Source organism: Gavia stellata, chromosome 3 (genome assembly GCF_030936135.1).
Source record: "Gavia stellata isolate bGavSte3 chromosome 3, bGavSte3.hap2, whole genome shotgun sequence".
Lineage (NCBI taxonomy): Eukaryota > Metazoa > Chordata > Aves > Gaviiformes > Gaviidae > Gavia > Gavia stellata.
Window position 1 is genome coordinate 9,180,351 of NC_082596.1, and position 18,773 is coordinate 9,199,123.

The following is an 18,773-nucleotide window of genomic DNA, read 5'->3' on the forward strand; positions in this document are numbered from 1 at the left end:
TAATCTTCCCCAGCACTGAGGTCAGGCTGACAGGCCTGTAGTTCCCCGGATCCTCCTTCCAGCTCTTCTTGTAGATGTACGTCACATTTGCTAACCTCCAGTCCGCTGGGACCTCCCCGGTTAGCCAGGACGCTGGTAGATGATGGAAAGTGGCTTGGTAAGCACTTCTGCCAGCTCCCTCAGTACCCTTGGGTGGATCCCACCGGTCCCATAGACTCGTGGGTGTCTAAGTGGTGTAGCAGGTCACTAACAATTTCACCTTGGGTTGCGGGGGCTTCATTCTGCTCCCTGTCCCTATCTTCCAGCTCAGGGGGCGGGGTACCTGGAGAACAACTGGTCTTGCTATTAAAGACTGAGGCAAAGAAGGCATTAAGTACCTCAGCCTTTTCCTCATCCTTTGCCACTATGTTTTGCCTCGTGTCCAATAAAGGATGAAGATTCTCCTTAGCCCTCCTTTTGTTGCTAATGTATTTATAGAAATATTTTTTGTTGCCTTTTACGGCAGTCGCCAGGTTAAGTTCTAGTTGGGCTTTCGTCCTTCTAATTTCCTCCCTGCAAAACCTCACAACATCCTTGTAGTCCTCCTGAGTTCCCTCCCCCATCTTCCAAAGGTCATAAACCTTTTTTTCCTGAGTTCCATCCAAAGCTCTCTGTTCAACCAGGCTGGTCGTCTTCCTATAAGATGCTTAAAGGAAAGGTCTTACAACAGGTCAAGCAACAAGGATATGAAGTAACTCTAAAGCAGAATAATGGGACATAATGTCCTCAGATCCCCAGAACATTCTCCAAAATAGCCAAAGGACAAAAGGTTTAAAATGGAGCAAAACAGCAAGAGAACTGGTATCACAGATTTTAGGAGAAAAAAACATCTTCAAATAAAGTACTGAGGACCTCAGCTGAATTCAAACAGTCCTCAGGGAGCCCCAGGGAAAGGTTTCAGAATAAGAAAAGTGATCTTCTCACGCATCCCAGCTTGTACTCAGAGGTGGGCATCCAACACTTTTCTTTTTGAAAGGCTCCTTCAAACAGTTACGGGAAAAGGAAAAAACAATAAGCTACCCTCGTAAGTTGAGGACCATCTACTGCAAAAAGTGGGACCATTCCAAGTACCACCTTCTGCAGTAGGTGGGAACTCTTCCTTATTTCTACCGCTCTGTGGCATCGAGGATTTGCCAGTCATGTGAAGTTGAAGGACTGTCTGCTGTCTAGTCAGGCCATTGATTAAAGCAGCTCCGTTTGTTGTTACTACAGCCCAACCCCTGCTTCACCCCAGCTCTCAGTTAACCTGCCCTCACGCACCACAGCTACAGGTTACTTTAGATAATGGTAGGTGGCTCTACCCTCTGCCTCCCTCGATGAGCTTCCCTTAACTGTTCTTTAGAAAATAATGACATCATCCCTTTAATTATTCACAACAATATTCTCCAAGTTGTACAATGCCTGGAGAAGCAAGAGATCTCTGTGCCCAAGAGGTGTCAGAATTACACAATCACTGTATGGAATTTTATGTCTATTGTATCTTTCATTAGATAAACTATTTCAGGTCCCTTCTCTCAAATTCAGGAACACTGGGGTAGTTTTCAAAAATAGATACACTGGTTTTACTTATGTCAGAAGGGCAGGGGGGAAGCTGTTCTTGTTTTCTTGAGGCTTACAAGCCAGTGTTTTCTGTAAAGAATAACCATTTCTTACCGGATAGACAAAAGTCTCTGGCAGTGGAGAAGTCATTGGATATATCTCTACTAACTTGCACAACTTCAAAGTCTGAGATGGATGAATCCATGAGAACAGACACATTTAAGGGTTGCCATATATCCAAATACTCTGTAAAATGAACCATACAAAAATAATATAACTAGAGGAATCAGTAAAAACTTTAGAGGAAAATAAAATACAAGTAAAAGCATTGGAGAGTTCGACAATGAAAGACTTTCACCTTCCTTTGCATCAACTGGGAATAAATGAAATGTAATATTCAAAGGCCTCTGATTGACTAGAGGGTCCAGTCCCATTTTCAGATGTCATGTACAACTAGGTTTACAAAGGTATTCAGTTAATAAAGAGGTAAATCTGGAGCAGCTCCATCCCGGTTTGCATGTAAATCCAACTGATTTAAATAAAAGGTTTCTGAACAGGCCTAATTACATTAAAGGACATGGGTCGTAATGCTTGCACACAGGTTCCTGAGCAGGTACAGCCACTAACTCCTTGGAAAGCAAGTGGGAATCCTGCATGTGACTGAGCACTCCCAGGATCTTCAGCAGACATCCTCATCTGTATCTAAAACAGGAGCTGGTTTCCTAAGGTAGGCTTCACCTCAGTCACCTGCAAGGTAGATGTCTACATCCGAGTTAGTTACACTACACTCCTTGTAGTATCAAGAGAAACAGACAGTTTTACTACACCGTATCTCCACCCTGGTTTAGATGTCTGCTTTAGGATGAGACAAATCACCCCCAGGAATCCACTGATTACATGAGCCAGATGTCTGTGTTGTCTGTACAGGGAACCTCATGTGAGTAGCTGAAATGGAGATGTCTGTGTTGCCTGCATACATCTACACACAGAGAGCAAGTCCTGACCTTACAGACTAAGTGAAAATGAGACAACAGCTTTTGCAAATGTTATATTTTGTCTTCACTTCCCTTACAAGCAATCGACCAAACTCCCACAAAAGCACATGCAATTTTCACAGATATACAGACTTTTTTTTAACAGTCACAGAGATTATTTTGAGCATTTTCATTTGATTTCATAGACAGAATTACATGAAATTCTATGAACTGTTCTAATGACCTGTAACTGCTACGTAATTGAGATTTAATTTTGTTTCATATGTGTATATAAACTTATACACAAATGCATACATATGTATATATACATGTGTATTACACATATACAAACATGTATATTCACATATATACATGTACACATGCATGTACATGTGTGAGCATATATATACACATACATACCGACTCTAGTATTCATCAAGAATTATTCTTCTGTCTCACAGTGGATTTAAAAAAAAAGCCACAAACATTCTTTTCTCATACAGAAACAGATAAAAATATCTTCAGGCTCTCAATTTTGCACACAGAAGTCAAAAAAGAAGGCTTGCGAAAGAATGGGCCTTTAATTATTTTAGTTCCTTTCAGCAGTTCAATATGTTTTAAAAACAAAAGGGCCCTGCTGTGGCCACCGAGTCCTAAACAGGAGGTTGCTGTTACCCTCTCCATGTAATCGTAGGGTGAGGACAGAGCTGAGTCAGCTGTTGCCTTGCTATTCCTGGTGAGAAGATCTTGCCTTGTTGCTTGAGTTCATTTACCACACAGATGCAAAAGACTGTTCATTTCATTAAAGATTTCATTTAGTCTTATGAGAAATGGGTGACTTGCAAAGGTGGCCAAAGTTTCCTACCTTCCCCCCTCACAGAAAGACAGCTGTGACCATCCCACTCAACATCAAATCTGGAGCTGAGGTCTGGGGTTCATACAATCAGGGCTGTGGCATGCCCTCCCTGCAACTTGGAAATCCTGGTGTTGGCGTACTTGTCCAGTTGCTGAGAACCCAAGACCCAAAATGGACCACAGACTAGTCTGGTTGCATTGTTCCTTGAGCAAATAGGCAGGGCAATGACTAAATTAGATTTCAAAATTATTTTATTCCAAATAATTCATGACAACATAGGGTAACTGCCACAATCCAGGGCTCTACACTGATGCTAAAATTCTTTGCTTTTGCAAGGTAAATCCTTCCCAAGGAAGTGTAAACCTCAAGCATGGGTTATCTGCCAGAGGACAAGCTGAAAAAAACTGACGTGCTACCACCATTGCCAAGGCTGTTCCCTTAGTGCTAGCTCCTTTGCTCTCACCCTTGCTGAAGAAAACATCTGATGGAGTGATGAACCGACCTATTGTACTCCATATAAGTTCCCAAACAGCCCAGCCCTAGTTCATGCCTGTGAACTAGAGGCAAGAGAGCAGCACTGGGTCCCATGGGTCCTTTTCAACCACTTCAAAGTTATTCTATTCCTGATATATTTGGGAGCAACTCTTCTAAGAGATAGAGACTGAAAGTCTCCAAAAAAGTAGAAATGAAGGTTAATTTGGTATTGCACTGTTATATGTTAAAGACTACAAACTTACTTGATATTGCAGAGTAGCAAAGTCATCATCAGCACTATATTCAGAGGGAGTCTGAACTAGTAAGGGAGCAATGACCCTGCAATTGCAGCTTAACTTGTGCAACAGACCCGCTGCACTTCATTTTTTCTTCCCCTTAAGCACTGACTATTCAATTATTTTAGAGGAATACAATGATTTTAGTCATGTGGAAATTACTACATTTCATATTGTCAATGGTTTCATTATTTTAAAACTGTCTAATATGACCTGATGCATGTCCCATGTTAGACAATTTCAGCCTCTACATCTAGGGTGACAGTTTGGGGCATTTATTTAGAAAGATACATAAAAATAGAAATCAAGTCTGTAAGTGATGGAGAATTACGTCCTCTCCAGAGATTATCTGCCTGCACTACTTGATCCCCCAGGTCTTACTTTTCCAGATTATATCTTGTCAGTTTATGTTTTCAATTATTTCTTAATTATTTTTTCCTGAAAACATGAACAAGAAAAGATTTTTTTTTTTATCAATATGACTTAAACTTTGTTTTTACATAAGAGCAATATTGCCATCTTGCACTGTGTACAGTACTAGTAACTGCGGTCCTACTGCTGGAACAAGTAATCTCTCTAGGTTCAGACACAAAGCTTCAAATTACTAGCTGTGGCTCTTTCAAAAAAGAGCCTTGTCTGGATTCCATCGTAAGTCAACAAGTCTGGGTGCATCAGTGGTTTTGGAAGATATTTCACCAGACTGACTCTCTTCCCATAGCTTCCCTGACTCACCGAGTGACCTTGGGCAAGTCTCATAACCTCATATGCCTCTGTTTACTCACAGGTCAAACACTCAGAAGCATTCTTGCTAAGCTAAATTCTACTCTCTCAGGAAAGAAATTCAAAACAATTCCTCAAAAGCAAAACAATTTCCTTGGATTTACACCTCTGACACTTGAATTTGGCCTCCTGTATCTATTTTCCTGAGGTTTACTAGCTTACCGTTATTAAAATCTTTCAAAGGTGCTCAAATTAAGCTTGTGAGTGCACACTGCCATTATTAGGTCCCTGTAATGTGTTCTGCATTTGATCACAAGCTAAACTTCCTAATTCTATATTAAAAGATTTTTATTTTATCCCTTTATGCGGGATAGAGACAAGTTAATAACATTCATTTTAAATACATATAAGACACAATGGGCACTTTGCAGCCCATGCTAGGCACAGAGGAGTGACCACTCATGATGCAAACATCCAGAGATTGTACATTCATACCTAAACCACATTTTATTTTGCTATTCTTTGCCCCGAACCTCACAGAAGTGATGCTTGCAGCCTCCCACTACCCACAGTTTTTGGGTTGGTTTGGGGTTTGTGGGGTTTTTTTTCATTCTCAGTCCTGGATGAAGCATTCATAATCTCAGATCAGATTTATATCCTGAGACTTCCAGTGTTTTCCCTTTCCAACCTTCCACCCAGCTGACCCCAGACGCAGATAAATGCAGAAATACTAATGCTTAATGCAGAGCAAAGCCCTTTAACCCAGAGTTGTCCATGGCACGACTGTGGACATTGCCAGCCAGCAGTTAGCCGCATAAGAGGTTTGGCTATGAGTTGTTTCCTTCTTCTCTTCTCCTGGCAGCGGACCCAGCAATGCCCGCAGCCATGCACACCTGCTTCATTTCATGGGCAAAACAGAACTTTCCACGGCTGAGCTAAACTTGCCTCATCTAGAAACTGCTCTCACAAGGCACACAGCTACAAACTGGCACTGCTTTACTGAAAATGCATAATGCACCTGATGGGCTGGAAGATGTTTCTGGTTTATATATAGGTTAAGCGCTGACCTTCCAAACCACATTTTGGCAAATGCTGTGATTGGATAATTACAGCACTCTGAATCCAGCCACCCCTGTAACTTTTATTGCAAAATTATAGATGTCCCATGTAGAGAGCCTCTCTCTTCCGGATGTTCTTGTTTGAGTAGGTAAGGTTTAAGACTGGATTTGCAAAAGGACTCACGCTGGCGTTACTCTGTTCCCACTCAAGTCATAAGATCACAAGACTGGAATAGATTTCCTGGGGGCACAGAGTTCAGCCTCCCGCTTTCACAGGCAATGACATTATAAAATCCTTTTCATATAGTCAACAAAAGTTTCATCACTGACTTCAGTGGAAGCAAAGAGGGGTCAGTTCTGAGTTTGCTGGAAAATTTGACATTTGATATAAGGAAACAGAGATACAGAAGTGCAATAACATAACAAGTTAAATTTAGAAGAAAACCCGTGAAGTTGAGGAGGTACAGAAATCAGATGAGATTAACATGAGGTTAAGGAAGTATGTATATCAGATCTCTAGCTTCAGTATGCCTAATTTATGTTTGAAAGACAAATTCTGATCTTAATTCTGAAATTTGTGAGCCATACTTAGTAGCCCTGACTCAAGCCAAAAACATGCTTACAGACTGAACCCAGTACTTTATATTCCTAGCATTCAGAGGTTTTTTCCAACGAAGACTGCTAACCTGTCTGCATACCAACAAACTCCAAAACCAGCAAATCATCAACTCAGAGTGGACCTGCAGAAAATACACTCTTTCTAAAATACAGTTGTTTCTCATTTTTGTCCATCCACTGAGATTTGAATAATTCAAAATGAGTCATTTTCTTAAAACTGCTGCATAATAACTATAATCACACCTCGGACAAACTTGTCCCAAACTAACAAATGTGTTATTTATGGCCTTTAGCAGTGAGCAATCCATCTATGCTCATGTTAAATGCAACCTTTCTGCCTCCTTCAGTAGTGCCAATTATAGAAAATGGTATAGTAACAGGATACTAAAATTGTACCAGATATTTATCCAGGTTTAAAATAAACTGTTTTCAAAAGACTAAAATCCTCATGTTTACAAACAGAATAAAAATCAAACTTAAGGCCAAAGATAGATAGAGTAATTCTACACTAGAGGTCCAATATGCTGTATGGGAGCATGGTAGGTCAGTTCCTGAGGATGGATAAAAAAGGCTGTCTTTGTTTCACACCAAAGGTCTCTCTGACATATCCTCAGCATTGTGGGAAAACATGAAGACAAATTATACTATTAATCACCAAAGTCAGCTACATCAGCAACTGTACTACCATCAGCATCTCTGTTGAGAATGAAAATAGCCTATGTGCTGAGACAGCCCGAGCTGAGCCACTGCTCAGTCCTGCATCGAGGGACTAACTATAAAACTTTAGGGGATCACAGGAGGCAGAAACAGAAAGGGCCTAACAGATCATTATATCCACATGCCTTGGTGGTTTCTCAATGAATTACTTGATTTGGATAGAGTGGGAATGGGGGCCGTATGATCTGTATACGATCTGCAGTCCCATGCAGAGATCACCGTTTAAGGGCCGCTGTCTGCTAGCAGTTGCCAAATCTAAGGTAGATAGCCCTATGCTATTTAAAACTGGTGAACCTGAAGACAAAAATGCTCATTAAAGTTTGGATAATTACCGTATACAATTCATAAATCTCATAACAAAGTACAAAAGCAGAAGTTACACATCAGTTTCACTCCTCCCTTCCACATGCACGGGAATATTTGCAGGCTCTCCAGTTTGCTTTCAGCACAAGTATTCCTTCTAAAAAGCCAGGTAACATGTTTCATAGGTTGCTTTGCTTCTTTCAGTCTTGATTGTAAAGACATAAAAACTTCCACAGTTCAAACTCCTTTGCATAAACCATTTGAAGAACAGCATTATGCAACCGTAAAATACCAATACATAATTTCTCATAAAAAACTTTCTTTATCTTCCCATATCTTACAGCTGGCTGCAGAAAGTTCCATCTCAAACCTAATTATGAGACCTGACTGTTTTCTCTTTTACATAGCATTCCTCCATACTCACACAACTCAGTGGAGTTGTTATTTAAATACCAGCGTAAGTAAACTAAGACTGCAACACGACGTATTAGCATTTTCAGCATGGGCAGTCTTAAAATAACAGCTGTCCTCCCATCATTGAAGATCACAGATCATACCTGAAACTAGCCACAGATGGTTCCATACTCAGTGTCATCACAGCACGATAACTTCTTCAGGGGAAAAAATGCTCCAAATGTAACAAGTCAGACTTTCCCAGTCTGTTCAGGCTATCTATTTTTCAAGCATTATTTCTCAGGTAAGAGAAACTACATGAAAATCACAACAGACAAGCAGAAGCGTGCTCTGCTCCGTGGGATAGATGTACAGAAGACAAATAAAAGTATTCATTTAGTTAAAGATGAAAACCACACATTCAGTTAAATGCATTGCAGATTAGTGATGAAGATGACTTTGAGAGTTTAACTTTGTATCAGAAAGGGTATTGCAAGAATACAAATAGGCAAAAGACGTTGAAGCCACAACAAAGCAACAAGAATTCAGGTAAAAGGCACTAAGGATATTGTGCAGCTCACCTCCCTCCTGCCAGACAGCAGTGACCTACAGGCATTACAGAGCACTTAATTCCCCTTTTTTGCAGGCTAATGGGGTATCTAATGAGTGTTAGAAATGCCCAGCAGTGCTGCTTGTAGGGGGAGTAACCTGAGGAACTCCAACAGGAGCCTCAGGCTGTCGAGAGGAATCACAGGGCTACATGGACTGCTGGATGAACCATCTGGTAGAAGGCAAAGAACGGGAAGAACCTCAAGCCTTCCCTCTTGCTGTGTCTCTCCAGCCTCACATGGGGAAGGGATTTTTTCCGTCTCCCTGGTGGCAGCTCTACGACAGAGCATGAAAAGAAGGCACTACTGAAAATTATTTCTGCCATTGCAGATTCAAAGGTCTAGAGGTTTTATGGAGATTACTGCTCATGAATATCTTCAAAAGCCCAGACTGGGGAACAGAAGGAAAAAAAATACATGTTTTTGCTCAATTTATTTAGGGAGAGTTTCAGTGAAGGAAACTCCAGTAAATTTTTTGGGTGAGACAAAAGAATTTGGTCTCAACTTTTCATCTTTTAAACCTGTAGTGACTGCAACAGAACTCCCCTTTGCGCACAGTGGAACTAACAGGGCTGCACAGTGCCTTGCAGCTCCTTGGCTCAAGGATTTCTGCCTTCAGGCAGATACTAGGATAAATTAAATCATTCCAGCTGTCCCTTGCTGACTTTGGGCAGTTAGAGATTGTATATGCATGCTTTAAAAAAAACAAAACAAAATGAAAACCCAGTGAGATTCTGAGTTTCAATAACAGAAAGTGAGACAATTTAAGGTCTGGTGACAGTCCAAAGAAAGACAGCCTAGCTCTGGGAGAGCTGGCTTCATTGTAGAACAAAATGGACAAACAGAACTGTTTGGGGGCCATAAAATTTTCTTTTAAAGAGTGTTCTCCAGCTTATTCAGGGAGAAAACAGAGAATCTTGACATGTTGGTTTCTGATGGTTTTTTTTAGATTAAAGAATGGCACTTCGACATCTCCAGGGCAGAAGGATTCTACTGGCTTTTCAGAGGTGCTCAAATCTGAATTTATATCCTTCCATAAGGATAGAGATGGAGAAGCTGGTATTTAACAATCTGGCCTCCTGCAGGATGTCAAGGATTCCTCAAAATGCAGCTTCTTATAACTACATAAGCCAGCTAATGTAAGATGTTACCTCAGCTTGCAAATCTTGCTCTCCTGACCACCTAAGGAAAGATAGCAAAGGAGCCAATAGTCCTATTAATTTGAACTAGAAAAGCTGAAGCATGTGTGAACATGAGAGACAATACCTATTTTCTCAGAATGTTAAAACAGCTTCTCCATACAATTGCTAGACGAAGGTCCTAGCCAGTTTTCAGAGAGAGCTGAAAGACAACTTGATGGAAGACAGCTTGATCCAGGATGTAAGTCTGCCCATTTCTCCAGCCTGTTGAAGTCCCTCTGAACAGCACCACACTCATCCGGTCTATCAACCACTCCTCCCAACGTTTTTATCATCCGCAAACTCGCTGCAAGTGCACTCTGTCTTATCATCCAGATAATTATTCGAGATGTTAAACAGTATTAGCCCCGGTATCAGCTCTGGGGGTACACCAGTGACTGGCCACCAGCTGAATCACAACTCTGTGCCCAGCAGTTCAACCAGCATTTAGTCCACCTCACTGTTGACTTATCTAGACCTTACTTCAGTTTCTGTGGGGATGTTATGTCAGACAGTGTCAACAGCCTTTCTGAAGTCAAGATAAACGACATCCACTCCTCTCCCCTCATCCACTTAGACAGTCACCTGATTGTAGAAGACTGTCTGGTCAGGCATGATTTTGCCCTTCATAAACCCATGCTGACGAGTCTGAATCACCTTCTTGTTCTTCATATGTCTGGAAATGGTTTGCAGGATCAGTTGCTCTATTACCTTCCCAGGGATCAAGGTGAGGATGACAAGCCTATGGTTCCCTGGATCCTCCTTCTTGCCCTTCTTGAAGACAGGGGTGACATTTGCTTCCCTCCCAGCCTCAGGAACCTCCCCCTTCACCAGGGCCTTTCAAAAGTAATTGAGAGTGGTCTTAGAATGACATCAATGAGCTCCCTCTGCACTCATGGTGCATCCCATCAGGCCCCATAGGTTTGTATATCCAGCTTGTTCCCTAAGCTGATCCTCCTCCATTGAGGATAAGTCTTCCTTGCTTCAGTCTTCCCCCCTGGTCTCAAGGGCCTGAAGGCTGGGCTTTTGCCAGTAAAGACTGAGGTGAAGAAGGCACTTTGGCCTTCTCCATACCCTTGGCCATCAGGTCTCCCGCCCCATTCAGCAGCAGATCCACATCTTCCCAACCCTTCCTTTTGCTGCCCATGTACTTGTAGAAACCTTTCTTCTTGAAGCTTTTTCCATTGTTCTATGGTCCTGCATGCCTCTACCCTCTCTATCGAGAAGAACAATGAGTAAAATGAGCAAAGCATCTACTTCCCACAAGACTGAAAATAAGTCTGCTAATCTGGGTTTCTTCACAATGTGTCAGGGCTGGAAACACCACAGACTCGGAACAGAGTCAGGACCCTGACTGCAAATGGGAGGAAACAAAGTGCTGGGCACTCTGTCCTGAGCATTTCAAACTCGCTAACCAGAAAATGAGGCAGTCAAATGCATGTCTGTTAAAATACAGGCCTTAATTGTGCTTCAGTAAAGTCGGAGTCTAGATTGGACGTAACATTAACTTCACTATCTCACAGAGCCTTCTGACAAAGTATTCAAATTTAAGTATCCTTCTGATCTTTTGATGAAAAGATTTGGTTTTGGTTTTTTTAATATATATATATATGCTTACATGCACACACACACATGCATATGCACACATGACAGCGCCCTTTAAATAGTGACAATTTCTCACTCTCCATTTGGTTACCACACAGGAGTCACAGTATTATTTTTTTTCCCCATATATGAGCAATATCATAATGTAGCAAATTCAGTCACTGCTAGCTTTTCTATGACACCCAATTCTAAAACCATTAATCTTCTACAGCATATATTAATCTAGCATATATAATCACATAGAGTTCGGAAACCATGTTTTTGAAAATTTTCCAAAACCTCTGACAACACGACAGAGATAGCAATCTGACCTAAATAACCAGGCTGGTACTTTTACTATCAAAATGAGGCAGAACATAAGAAGGACAGATGGTGCCCAGTTGCATTTTGAATGCACACACTGGTGTCAGAGACCCAAAGAGTACAGGATGCCAGTGCTAATTTGACATCCAGGCTAGCTGTGCTCTTTGTAATTCACTGACTTCTCCTGACTGCTGTCCTCAGGACAACCACTCCAATCCTGAATCCTGCCTCTTCATGGGAGGCTCTGCTCACTTGGGCGGTTAACCAGACCTTTGCAAACCAGAGACTTCCCTAGTTCCTCTGCATTTGGGAAGATGACCTGGAAATGGGTGTGATAGATCAAGATTGTTACTAAGGGTAAGATGAGCACCTCGCTTACTGTGGCTAAGTTCTGGGAAGTCTTCAGAGTAGAAAGCAAATGACAGAAAGGCCTAATTTCCTTAAGTGCTGCTTAGGTCACGATTTTCCTAGATTTAAGCAAGCAAGAAAAACATAGAAGGAAAATGACAAAATTACTACAAAGCTTCACACTGGGAGCAAGAAAGCTTTAGTAAAGCAGTTTTCTACATCCTGTGGGGAAAAAAAGTTTGCAAAGGAGTTGAATTGCCCAACCTACACATTACCCCACTAGCTCTTTCTAGCATTTCACACAAAAATTATTTCTGCTTACCTATAAAGACATGAGTTTTCCTTCTTTTACATTAAAATGATCGTTATAAAAGCACATATTCTACTAATAATACAAATTGTCTGAACATGATCATGACCAGCAGTCATAGATATCATGATGAAACAGTTAATAATAAAGTCTGAACTCAATACTGAATATTAACCAGCTCCTGCAAGCCCAGTTGCATATGGTTTAAGAAAAGAGAGACACAAACAGATTAACAAATTTGCTCAGATCAAACAGATAATCAAGGGCAGAGATGGATGAGACTTCTCCATTTCTGTCTAACCTGAGGGTTAAATGGAGTTATCTAATGACTAGTGAACCTGCTTCCTTTCCGTTACACGCAGCATTTAGCAGTTATGATGTGTATTTCTGGAAAGGACACATCAGGGAAGCCTGTAGCTGTTGACAATTTGCATATATTTTTAGGGGGCAATAAACACAAAGATCTGAAAGACAGCAGTTAAGTTTCATTTATTAAGAGGATCCACCCACTTTTAAAGTAACATGTGAGTACCATAAGATTAATTTACTGTAAGACTGAAATATCTTTTTTTTTCCCCTGATATAAAAAAGATGGTGTCACAGCAAGTTACAGCATCTCTTCAAAAGTGGGACCCAACACACACCTCAAATACTACATTTCTTGTGATCCAGTTCTGAATAGTCTTTGAGATAATATTCCCACCCTTGTAGGAAACCACAAACAAGGACTAAAGGCAGTACAGTTTATCATTCTTCTGTACCACCAATTATAAAGCAATATAACCCTGCATTAACTTCTGGAGGCCTTGTCCCTTTCATCACCTTGTTTTTTGGGAGAACTAGATCTGCTCAATTTGACTTTGCATCTCTATTGCAATTGTTTGTATCTATTTGAAAACTCATTGTCACTCCTCGCATTCAGCATAACTGACAAACTGCTGGCGATTTGTCTAATCTGACATGCCTTGCCATCCTGGCAAGCAACAGATGCTACAAGAAAGGCACTAGAAACCCCAGAACAGTGGACAATAATGCAATAAACAGCTTTTGGCGGGGGCTACCCTTGCCAGAGCTTTTCTTCATTGCTCACTGCACTAAAATATGAAGTTATGTCCATTGAAAGTGATGTGATATCCACACTTATAAATGATAAATTTCTTTATCAATCCTGCCAAATATTTTGCCTCAGTGACCTCTTGTGGTAGTGAGTTTGAGAGATATTAGCATTGTGGATGAAAACAATTCTTCCGTTTAAATGATACACAATTAATAAAAATGAGTAAACACCTGAATGAGTAAACTCATGGTGAACACAATCATTTCATTATAGTGTGATCTTTTAGCAATACATACAAAATAGAGGATGTTTCCTTTTTTTTTGGCTTAATAATACATGAATACACTTACCACTTTCTGGCCTGAGAGGTAAACTAACAGGTGGACACAGGTTAGTCATGGTGTTCTTCAAGTTAGCTAAAAGCAGAAAAATACAAAACATTTGAAAACAATTACAGTTGAAGGTTTAAAATGTAATCAACACCTCAATACTTCCAGCATTACTTCTGGGATCTGAATGTTGCATCTTCTCACCACAAACACCAAGACCAAGGATGCAAGGCTGCTTTGCTATCTAACCCTTTGGGGCTTGTACATGAAACCAGACTTCCCTAAATTTCTGTACTTATAAACATTTCTACAAACACTTTTCAAAACACAATTATTTATAAACAACTCATTTCAGTAGTTTTGTGGTTTTTTCCATGCCCTTCTCTGTGTTTGGTTTTCTGCATTGAAAGAGACATCACATTTTCTCTGCTTCCTGATTAGCAAACTGGAATTTCTCAAAAGGAGAATTAGGAACAAGTTAGTTTCCAGCAGGAAGCTTTTCTAATTAAAACTCAAATAATCATTCATATTTTCCACACACAAAACTTCTCATTTGCTAACATTTCCCTTAAACATTTTGTAATTTTAAATAACAAATAAGAAGTTTCCCATCTGCATTCATATTTTGGCTAATCAAATCAGTTATAAATTCTCTACTAAGACAAAATAAACCACCATCCCTACAGAAGCTGAAGACAGGTCAGATTTTCTGTTTGCTTCTTCCACTTTGTACTGCCCATGCATGTAACCAAAAGATATTTCTTAAAACTCAGGAGTTTTACCATTCACATATAGACAGGAGTGAAGAACTGGGGCTACCCAGAACTCTCTTTAAAATGCTACTATATGTTTCTTATTGACTGAGCTGCAACCATGACTATACGTATGAAGTCAAATTGCTAATAAGCAGAGCAATGCGGGAAAACAGCTCATACGTCAGTTTAACATACTATGAAATGCTGGGGCACAAGTACCTTCCTACACAGAAGACTGTGGACTAAAACCAAAGACCGTGCTTCATGCTAACTTCCCACCGCCTATGGTAAATTCCTCCTTTAGATTTCACTCATTTTCCTTTTTAGCCTCAGAACTTTCTTGTTCCTCTTCCTGGCTCCCAGACCCCCAACGCACCAGCACAACTGATACAAATTTTTGTCTGCAAATATCTCCATTTGCATAAACATCTGTGCCTTGCTGTGTGTTATGGTGGAAACACATCTGAAGCTTCCTCACTACATAAGGAAATGTGAGGGTCCCTCCTAAAGCTTTCCCCTTTGCATACACCCCAGGCTCCTCTTTATCATCCTTCTGTCTGTGAAGTGAGCAACATCCTTTATTTTTAGTTGGTTCTTTGTCAATGAGAGGAAAAAACAGCTCCAAGAAGTGGAAGTGTATCTACACCTCCGACATCTCCTCTTCACTTCGCCTTTCTACCATTCTTCATTCTTACCCCTGGTTGCCTCTCAGCTCTGCCTGCCCACAGGCTCCTGCCATTGCCCACTTTGTCAGGGCTGTTGTTCCCTTTCTCTCAGTGCTAGACCCTCAGCCCATCCCTCCCCACGCCCACAATGAGGATCTGGGAAACCCTATAAGCTTCCGTGGTGTCCCCTCAACCCCATGCTGTGTCTCCTCTTTGACAAGGATTGCCCCACTGGGGGAGGAAATGGATGGTCTAGTGGGCAGAGTGACAGTGTAGGGCTTGGAAAAGCTCAGGATCAAGTTCATCTTTCAGGCACTTCGAGTGTGGATGAGGGATTTCTTTAAGTTTACCAACACTGCAAAATGCAGTGTATTGCCAGGATATCTGATGTAGCTTTACACAACTGTAACAACTGGATTATCTTTACATCACGTACACTGGACAGTAGATATCCACAATTCATGCCTCCCCTCTCCACTTAGATATCAGTCCTTCTCTACTCTGCAAGAATCAAGGGAGTGTAAAAGCAGGAAATAGCACTCCTTACTGAATTTTTTCCCCTGATTCTGTCAACATCGCCACACCTGTTCCTGCGGGGCCTCGTTGCCCTCACTGGAGTACAATAAGGTTCTGCCCATGTAGACTCAATAACAGGCTATTGTCCCATAAAGAGGGATACAGACAGTCAGGCAATTGTTTTCCTTATTGTTTCAGTTACGTTAAATCAAAGCTTAACAAAGTGGAACTAGACACACCCAAAAGGAGTGTGACAAATGACAAACCCATTGAAATTTTTCAACAAAGTAATGGAGCCTTTGTTTTGCTATGGAAAAGAAAATTCACTTTGACTAGGAGTGGGTTTGATTTCTCTTGAGGAAATAATCTAACCTCTCATAACTTCTCTTCTGTTTAAACACATGATGGCTTCTTACCGCTTGAAGAGTACAGTGCTACCTTGAAATTTGGTATTGGCCCTTTCTTTACCAAAACAGCCAAAAGTGAATTTTAAATTCCGTAACAAAAGCAAACCTTTTGAAGTTATGCATACACACACACTGTTAAACCATAAGCCAAGCAGTGAGAAACAAAGAATGATGTCCTGACCAGGATTGTGCAGTGGGACAAAATATATTTGGATTCCAACATTGGCCGCAAGTCTCCCAATCTAAGAAATTAGATTTTACCTCTTTGAGGTATTTCTATTCCTTTTCTATTAAAATTGAGATTAAATTGCACCTTTCTTTCCCTTGCACATACTTGTTTGCCTTGTCTATTTGCGATCCTTGCAAATGGGTCCTCCATCTGGAAGCTGAAGCTTCTATACACTGAAGCTAAATAATAAGCTTTAATGCGCAGAAACCAGTTGGAAAAGCCATGTGCCCTGCATCACTTACCAGGCTTTTGATACCAGCCAAACGGGTGTATTCTGACTTCAGCATCTGGTGAACTACAATTTGAAACTTGCCAAGTGCTTCTTGTTTCCTCAGCACACGTCTGGATTCCTAGGCTGTTCAGAGTCAGGCACACGATCTTTCCACCTGCCAGGGAAATACATGGCTATAGAAACGATGAGGAAAATTTTCCTCTTCTAGATAGTATTTTGAGGAAAGTAAATACAGCACGGTTCCACTGAGTGGTAAGAGGAATTCCACTGACTTAGAAATCAAAGGAGGGAAATACCTAAAATGGGCCAAGTTTTACTGTTGTTGAAAATAGTGTTGAAAAATCACAATGAATTCCATGTGAGGGAAGGCAGGTAACCAGCATTATAACCCATTAAGGTCTCTAGGAGTATTTCCACTGAGCAAAGATTAGGACCTCTTCTTTAAGCAAGCAGCCCTTTCTGGTTAATGCAATCCTGGAAACTAAAAATCTACATGTATGTTGAAACACAGCCCCTACTTACATCAGGATAAAATTTCTGCCTTTCAAAGACCTAATGTAAATATTTCTGTACCTGAAAAAATGGAGGGTTTGAAAAATAGCTAGCAGTTTCATTGGAGATTTATCCTAGCTCATGTTAAAATCATTACTGAAAGTTCTCTTGACTATATGAATGCCAGGACTGGATGTCTGAAATGCCACAGATATAATAAATATTAATCTGATGAACTAAGAGGTGTCAGTTTTGCATGTTCAGTTCTTTAAAATCCTTAATTAATTTTAGAACTATTTAAAGAAACTTAAAGTCATATTCAGTTAAGACTTCAAATTTCACATGGCCACACGGAGGTATGAAAACTGTCAACTATTTTTGATTTATGCAGTAATGCCAATCTAAACCATATTGGATTAATTTTCCAAGCTGCTCATTTTTGACTGAGTCAAAATTTTCTCCACTCAACAAAAAAGGGAATTAAAAATATATATTTATGAAGTGTTCCAAATTCTCAAATGAATTGTAAAACTAGTGCATCCTAATGACCTCAGGGAGACTCGATTAACACATGACACTTCCGAAAACAAGGCTGGCCATTTTAGCGGCCTAAATCTGCATTTGGAATAAAGTATTAAAAACTATTATTTCATTGACTTCGACCTGGATGGCATCCAATTTTAAACACCTGCTAAAGACTTCCTTTTAAACAGAGCGCTTCCTTTACAGCCAGTGGAGGGAAAGAAAAGTATCTCCAAAACAGGATTCAGTCAAAGCTTTTAATGACCCTATAGTTGAACCTATACGTCTCTCTGCTGACTATAGAGGGAGTGTAGTGTGACAACACCCCTTAACTTAGCCATCTCAGGTGAGTAAAATATGTTTGTTTGACTTTCTAATGGCTTTCAAGTCAGGTTTATTTTTAAAGATCTGATTTCCTCAGACTAACAGAAATGTTACTTGAGATGTCTTAAGTAGCTAAAATACTAAGGAGAAGATAGGCAACCTCTAACCCCAACTAATCTTCCTCAAGTAGAAGACTAAAATTTGGGAGCAGAGAAGTTCAGACATTCAAGAAAGCCAAAAGGTTAAGCTGCCCCAAAGTATCCACAGACATTATGTGCTTAACGTGCATTTAATTTCACTAATATTTAAGTTTCTAAGTCCCTTGGGCTTTAAAAAATGAAAAAAAAAAAAGCCAATCAACGTTTTGGAAGAGAGGTTGATAAATGAGAAGTAACAGTTCCTTGGAGTTTTATCAGTTTGAATTTCATGCTGTTGGAACTGCAGCCTCTTAAGGACTCATTCTCATGAAGTTTTCTTAATAATTTCTGAGATGTGGAGTGTGTCATTGGGCTGAACTCCTAGAACTGGTTATAATTACCCAAACAGGTGCTAAAGAGAATTGCATAAGATCTGTAAGGGCTTTTAAAGTGCCCTTCACAGCAAAAGGACTGTAAAATTTGTAATAATGAAGGAAAACTAAAATTATTTTTTAAAAAAATAGTGAAAAAATACCTGATAGCTGGGAGTCATTAAAAAAGCCAAATCCCGTGCAACAGGGGTCAGCATCACACCAACGCTCACACTCAAAAAAGCTGGGAAAGGACAAACATCATTACTTTTATTATCAGTAGTAATCTGTCTCTGCCATGGAGAGACAGATTTTTTTTTAATTTTTTTTTTTTAAGGTTGGACTTGATGATCTTACAGGTCTTTTCCAACCTTAGTGATTCTGTGATTCTGTGATAC

At 40.3% G+C, this 18,773-nt stretch overlaps 1 protein-coding gene across 1 annotated transcript in view; it reads right to left on the reverse strand.

The window, feature by feature from the left end:
* TG (thyroglobulin) overlaps positions 1 to 18,773 on the reverse strand; it is a 157,727-nt gene that overhangs the window by 81,336 nt on the left and 57,618 nt on the right. The window contains exons 33-36 of the mRNA XM_059815276.1: positions 18,540 to 18,619; positions 16,540 to 16,683; positions 13,747 to 13,812; positions 1,693 to 1,824 (exon numbers count right to left, since the gene is read on the reverse strand). Coding sequence (XP_059671259.1) covers positions 1,693 to 1,824; positions 13,747 to 13,812; positions 16,540 to 16,683; positions 18,540 to 18,619 — 422 coding nt within the window. The remainder of the gene's footprint in view (positions 1 to 1,692; positions 1,825 to 13,746; positions 13,813 to 16,539; positions 16,684 to 18,539; positions 18,620 to 18,773) is intronic.